At 46.4% G+C, this 6361-nt stretch overlaps 1 protein-coding gene across 1 annotated transcript in view; it reads right to left on the bottom strand.

Annotated features, from left to right (window-relative positions):
* Positions 1–2503: 2503 nt before the first annotated feature.
* The window catches only part of Slc25a20 (solute carrier family 25 (carnitine/acylcarnitine translocase), member 20), a 25424-nt gene continuing 21566 nt past the window's right edge, over positions 2504–6361 (bottom strand). Inside the window, exons 6-7 of the mRNA XM_013028062.1 lie at positions 4906–5030; positions 2504–3359 (exon numbers count right to left, since the gene is read on the bottom strand). Of these exons, the coding sequence (XP_012883516.1) occupies positions 3297–3359; positions 4906–5030 (188 nt within the window). The 3' untranslated portion in view covers positions 2504–3296. The remainder of the gene's footprint in view (positions 3360–4905; positions 5031–6361) is intronic.

Here is a 6361-nt window from a genome sequence, read left to right as displayed (position 1 = left end):
CTGAGCACTTAGGCAGGAATATCCTGAGTCCGAAGCCTGCCTCAGCTACAGTGTAAGGCCACATCAGGAGAACTTGTCATGCAAAAGAAAAAAAAAAGAGGGGGTAGACTGTAGGGAATGAAATGTAGGGTATTTACAGTATGGCCTTATAGCAAAAACTGTGTTACCATGCTTCTGAGAGTCACTATTGCAACAACTGCCCTATGTCCCACACCTTTGGCCCAGTTATAACTTTCTTTGTGCTTAAGCAAGACCCTTATCACCAACTGGTTGTTTTGGCAATCACTGTCTAGTTTCTACTTGACTATATGGGACAGGCAGAGAAATTACTGAGGAGGGCCCCAATTCCCTTCTCCGTCCCCATCCCCCATCCCATCAGGGAAAGAAGATATATCTTAGGAACAGGTGGCATTTCAAAGTGCATCATAAATGGAAGTATGGTCCAGAAGGGAGTCACTCACCATCTGCTTGGTTCCTTTCACAAATATGCCTCCAGGGGCTTCCCTGTTTGACTTAACATCAACTGAACACCCAAAGGAGTAAAAGAATCTACCCACAAATACTAAGGAATTTAAATGGGAGGAGTTTCAAAGGGCAAATTAACCAGAAGCACAAGACTATAAAAGTAATCTTAAGCTATGGGGAATGGCTTTGCTAGTATGCAAATAGACTTCTAAGAGCTTCTAGGCAAAAGCTGAGATTTCAGGTCTCACTGGATGTCAAGATCTTCAGGGGCTGGGAATGTGGCTTAGTGGTACAGTGCTTGCCTAGCATGCATGAAGTTCTGGGTTCAAATCCTCAGTACCACATCCACAGAAAAAGCTGTTGCTCAAGTGGTAGAGTGCTAACTTTGAGTCAAAGAAGTTCAAGGACAGTTTAGGCTGTAAGTTCAAGCCCCAGGACTTAGATGGCCATTTCCAAGTCAGTGAGATAGATAGACATGAGAGGAGTATTTGACCTTCTCAGCAGAGGGGGTTGTTTTTCTTTTTTTTTTTTGGTCAGTCTTGGGGCCTGAACTCTGGGCCTGGGCGCTGTTCCTGAGCTCTTCAGCTCAAGTAGCGCTCTACCACCTGAACCACAGCATCACTTCCGGCTTTTTCTGACTTATGTGGTGCTGAGGAATTGAACCCAGGGCCTCATGCATGCGAGGCAAGCACTCTACCACTGAGCCCCTTGTTTTTCTTAAATATTTTCATCTTTTAAAAATGTCATTTTCAAGCTGGCTGCCAGTAGCTCACATCTGTAATCCTGGCTACTCAGGAGGCTGAGATCTGGGGATCATGGTTCAAAGCCAGCTTGGGCAGGAAAGTCCATGAGACCCTTATCTCCAAGAAACCACCAGCAAACCAGAAGTGGTGCTGTGGCTCAAGTGGTAGAGCTCTAGCCTTGAGTAAAAAGAGCTCAAAGTCAGGGCCAAGGCCCTGAGTTCAAGCACCAGGACTGAAAAAAAGAAAACATTATTTTCTTCTTGACCATCATTATCTGATCAACTAAAAATAGCTTCCCAAGAATCAACCTGCTTAAGTAGGGAAATCTTCAGCTTCCGGCCAGGTTGGCCCCATCCCCCAGCTCCCAGATTGGGGTGGGTCTGTCCTCTAACTGTGATCGTTCTCAAGCCAAAGTCCAAGGCTCTCTGTGGAGCTGCAATGGGGCAAGTAAGTGCCAGAGGAACTAATTGTGACTGCCAGATCAGACAGTGCCAGAAAAGCTCAGCTCCCATAGCTTTGGCTGGTTCTTCCCTGGAGCAGACAAGGACAGCCCAGTGTATGACTCTCCAACTTCCTCCAACCTGTTTCTGGCCATACTTAGTAAAGCCAGGCTGGGTCAGAAAGCACAGTAACGTTAAAGCCAGGATTGCTTTTGTCTGCTTGTTCTAAGCAGACTTTTCCATCTGTCAGATAACCACGTGGCTCTGGACAAGGGAGAGAAATGAATAAAAGGATTGGTTACTGGTGGCTTCATGCCTGTAATCCTAGCTAAGATCTGAGGATTAAGGTGTGAAGCTAATTTGGGCAGGAAAGTCCACGAGACATCTCTACCTAACAAAAAAAGCCAGAAGTGGAACTGTGGTTCAAGTGGTAGAGTGTTAGCTCTGAGCTAAAAAGTTCAGGGACAGAACCAACACACACACACACACACACACACACACTAAAGCTCAGGGGCAGAACCAACACACACACACACACTAAAGCTCAGGGACAGAACCAACACACACACACACACACACACACACACACACACACACTAGGCCTTATGGAGGCCAGCCTGTCTGATTGCCACATAAGGCTGTGTGAAGAGTTACCAATCAAGTCACCCTGTTTAACTCACCTCCCTTGAACAGCTGGGGCAGCCAGTAAACTCTGGCTTTCTCCTTCCCATTAGGACAGATGCCTAGGGTTCTCCGAGGGGGATGATACTAGATCTCTGACAACTTCTACCAAGGCCACAGGCTACCTTATAAAATGTCCCAGAAGCAAAAGGAAAACAAAAATATGGCGCGATGCAAAAATTAGAAACAGTATTTATTGTACCCTGTTAAATGTGGGTGCTCTCATGAGGAAAGAGTGTGCAAAAAGCCTTCCTACACCCTTGAGCTTTCACACTTACCCTAGCAGTCTCAGAATGTCCTCATTGTGTGGGAAGAAAAACAAATTCTCCAATCTTCTCCTGGGGAAATTAGGCTACTCCAATTTTATATATGATTATTTGCTAGCCATAAACATAATCAAAATTCAATGGTTAAACAAGCTATCTCTTCCAAGACATATCTACCCAGACCTCTTGGATGAATACGATGTGGACCTTAAGTCCACAAGTCCATATTTTTATGTACACCCCAGGATTAGATGACACCTTGTAAATCAATTGAGTGTTCCCGGTTCAGATTTAAACAAGATCTCAGCATCTGATGACTTGGTTGAAAAAGCATTTGTAAGGCGTCTTCAGTGACAGGCTGATAATCACCTCTTTAGGTGAGGAGGATTTTGGGTAGCGTCAAGAGCCAGCGGTCAACCAGTAGGTTAGCCATCTGATCACAGGTGGTTAGCTGGTCTAGAAGCTACGTATTCCATCGTGAGATCCCTTAGAGTGACAAGAGTGAATTCAAGTTTCCAAATGGCATTACCAGGTGATTATACAAGGTAGAGGATGTCTTTAAGGCAATAGGTTCACCATGTCCATGCATAGAGCTCTGATTCCACCATTCTCCCTCCCCTCACCCCTTCAGAACTGCCAGTCCTGCCCACTGCTTCTCCTCCATGACAGTGTCCAGCATGCAGAAGCCTCAACCTTCTTCCTCACAAGTTGGGGGTGATCCAATTAAGGAACTTCATGGCAACCTCAAAGCCAAGGAAGCAGGCCTAGGGGTGGAGAAGAAGAGAGAAGCCATGAGAAATGAGACCTTTTGAAGACACCACTATGAAGCACCATGCCTGGTTGGTCATATTAGAATCAGAACCCCCCTCCTAACCCTATTCTCATTGCACATCCAGGAAGCAAGGCAAGTTGTGCCTGGTGGTACACACCTGGAATCCCAGCATTTCAGAGGCAAAGGCAGGAGGATATTGAGATCAAGGCTAATCTGGGCTGCAGCAGTGAGTGTCAGGTAAGCCAGAGCTATCTAGTGAGAGCCTTTCTTAACCAAAACCCTGAGGAAGGGCTGGGAATGTGGCTCAGTGCTAGAGGGCTTGCCTAGCATGCATGAAGCCCTGGGTTCAATTCCTTAGTACCACATACACAGAAAAAGCTGGAAGTGGTGCTGTGGCTCAAGTGGTGGAGTGCTAGTTAGGCTTGAGCAAAAGCAGCTCAGGGACAGTGCCAAGTCCCTGAGTTCAAGACCCAGGATTGGCAAAAAACAAAACAAATTAAAAAAACCCATTAAAAAAAAAAGCAAGTTATACTTTTTTTTTTCCTCTGCTCCTAGGGCTTGAACTCAGGGCCCTGGGTGCTGTCCCTGAGCTGCTTTTGCTCAAGGCTAGTGCTCTACACTTGAGTTGTACTTGGGGCTTTTTGGGTAGTTTTTTGGAGATAAGAGTCTCCCAGACTTTCCTGCCTGGGCTGGCTTTGAACCAGGATCCTCAGCTCTCAGCCTCCTAAGTGGCTAGGATTACAAGTGTGAGCTACAGGTGCTCAGCTTACTTTCTCATTCTTTTTTTTTTTTTTTTGTCGGTCATATGGCTTGAACTCTGGGCTTAGGCGCTATCCTTGTACTCTTCAGCTCAAGGCGAGCGCTCTACTGCTTGAGCCACAGTACCACTTCCGGTTTCTAGTGGTTTATTAGAGAAAAGAGTCTCATGGACTTTCCTGTCCAGGCTGGCTTTGAACCGTGATCCTCAGATCTCTGCCTCCTGAGTAGCTAGGATTACAGGCGTGAGCCACCAGTGCCCGGCTCATTCTTTTTTTTTTTTTTTGCCAGTTATGGGGCTTGAACTCTGGACCTGGAGGCTGTTCCTCAGCTCTGCAGCTCAAGGCAAGCACCTGAGGCTCTACCACTTGAGCCACAGAGCCACTTCCAGCTTTTTTCTGTTTATGTGGTACTGAGGAATCCAACCCAGGGCCCTATGCATGCAAAGGCAAGCGCTCTACCACTGAGACACCTTCCCAGCCCCCTCTCTAATTCTTAATGGGAAGAAAATGCATGTCCTACAACTGCCCATTTCTGATGGCCAGGTCAAAAAAAAAAAATCTAAGTCCCAGGTGGGAGGAGGAGGGAAAAAAAAGAAATCAAAGTTGCTGATCTCAGAGCCCCTCCAAAAGCAATCCTTCTGACAACTTCAGGAAAGCAAGCACATGATACAGCTCTGGCTGAGTCTGAGTATGAATCCCCAATGCTATGCCAGTAGCAAGCAAAATCGTGCACTTACTCTGAGTCCAGAAGGGAAAATACCCTGCTTGCCAGATACTCACTGCATTGGCTGGGAAGGCTCGGATCATCACTGCATTGAACCCTTTGTACAAGGATGTGATTCCTTCATCCCGGATCAACTCTCTGAGCACATCTCGGAAACCATTAGGATATTTTCCAGGAGGTGCTGCAAAGCAGAAGCAAATTTTGAAGGCTTCCAGAAGCTTCTAACCTGACCATGGAAACCTACATAGGAACAACTTAATAGTTTGTCTTCCTTTAGGGTGAGAGGGGGGATGCACCAGAAAGAGAATACCCTAAGGTGAAGAAGTAGTTCATAGCAGATACCAATGGCTCACACCTATAATCCTAGCTATTAAGGAAGCTGAGATCTAAGAACTGAGGTTTGAAGCCAGTCTGAGCAGATGAATATAAAAGTTTCTTTTTCTTTTTTTTTTAAAGCAAGTCCTGGGGCTTGAATCCAGGGACCGAGCACTATTCCTGAGCCTCTTTGTACTCAGGTCAGCACTCTATCACTTGAGTCACAGTGACACTTCTGGCTTTTTCTTTTCTTTTTTTTTGGTGGGGGGAGTCCAGTCATGGGGTCTAAACTCTGGGCCTGGATGCTGTCCCTCAGCTCTTCAGCTCAAGGCTAGCGCTCTACTACTTGAGCCACAGCGCCACTTCCAGCTTTTTTCTTTTTGCTTATGTGGTGCTGAGGAATTGAACCTAGGGCCTCAGGCATGCAAGGCAAGCGCTCTACCACTGAGCCACCTTCCCAGCCCGACTTCTGGCTTTTTCTGAGTGGTTTATTGGAGATCAGAGTCTCACTGACTTTTTTGCTTGGGCTGGCTTCAAACTGTGATCCTCAGATCTTAGCTTCCTGAGTAGCTAGATTACAGGCATGAACCACTGGGGCCTGGCTACAAGAGATTTTTTTTTGGGGGGGTCGTAGGACTTGAATTCTGGGCCTGGGTACTGTCCTTCAGCTCTTCAGCTCAAGGCAAGCACTCTACCACTTGAGCCACAGTACCACTTCTGGCTTTTTCTGTTTATGTGGTGCTGAGGAATCGAACCCAGGGCCTCATGCATGTGAGGCAAGCACTCTACTGCTGAGCTATCTTCCCAGCCCAAGAGAGTCTTATCTCTAGTTAACCAGTGGAAGAATCCAGAACCTGAAGCCTGGCTCAATTGGTAGTAAAACACAAGGACAGCAGGTATGAGCTATAGGGCCAGGAGTTCAAGTCCCAGTACTGGCATTAAAAAAAAAAAAAAAGAAGAAGAACCACCAGACTACAGACAACAGAGTTCCTCTGAGACAAAGCTGCATTTGTTAATGGTACCAAGGGGATGGAAAAGAGGGAAAGGGAGACCAGATTAGATTTTCATTTCTTTCTTTTTCTGTGTGTGTGTGTGTGTTTGTGTTTGTGTGTGTATATATGTGCATGCGTGCGTGCACATGGGCACACACACAATTGGAGATAAGAATCTCATGAAGCTGGGCGCTGGTGGCTCACG

Source organism: Dipodomys ordii, unplaced genomic scaffold (assembly GCF_000151885.1).
Source record: "Dipodomys ordii isolate 6190 unplaced genomic scaffold, Dord_2.0 Scaffold107, whole genome shotgun sequence".
In the NCBI taxonomy this organism is placed as follows: Eukaryota; Metazoa; Chordata; class Mammalia; order Rodentia; family Heteromyidae; genus Dipodomys; species Dipodomys ordii.
This window is presented reverse-complemented; position numbering and strand designations above follow the sequence as displayed.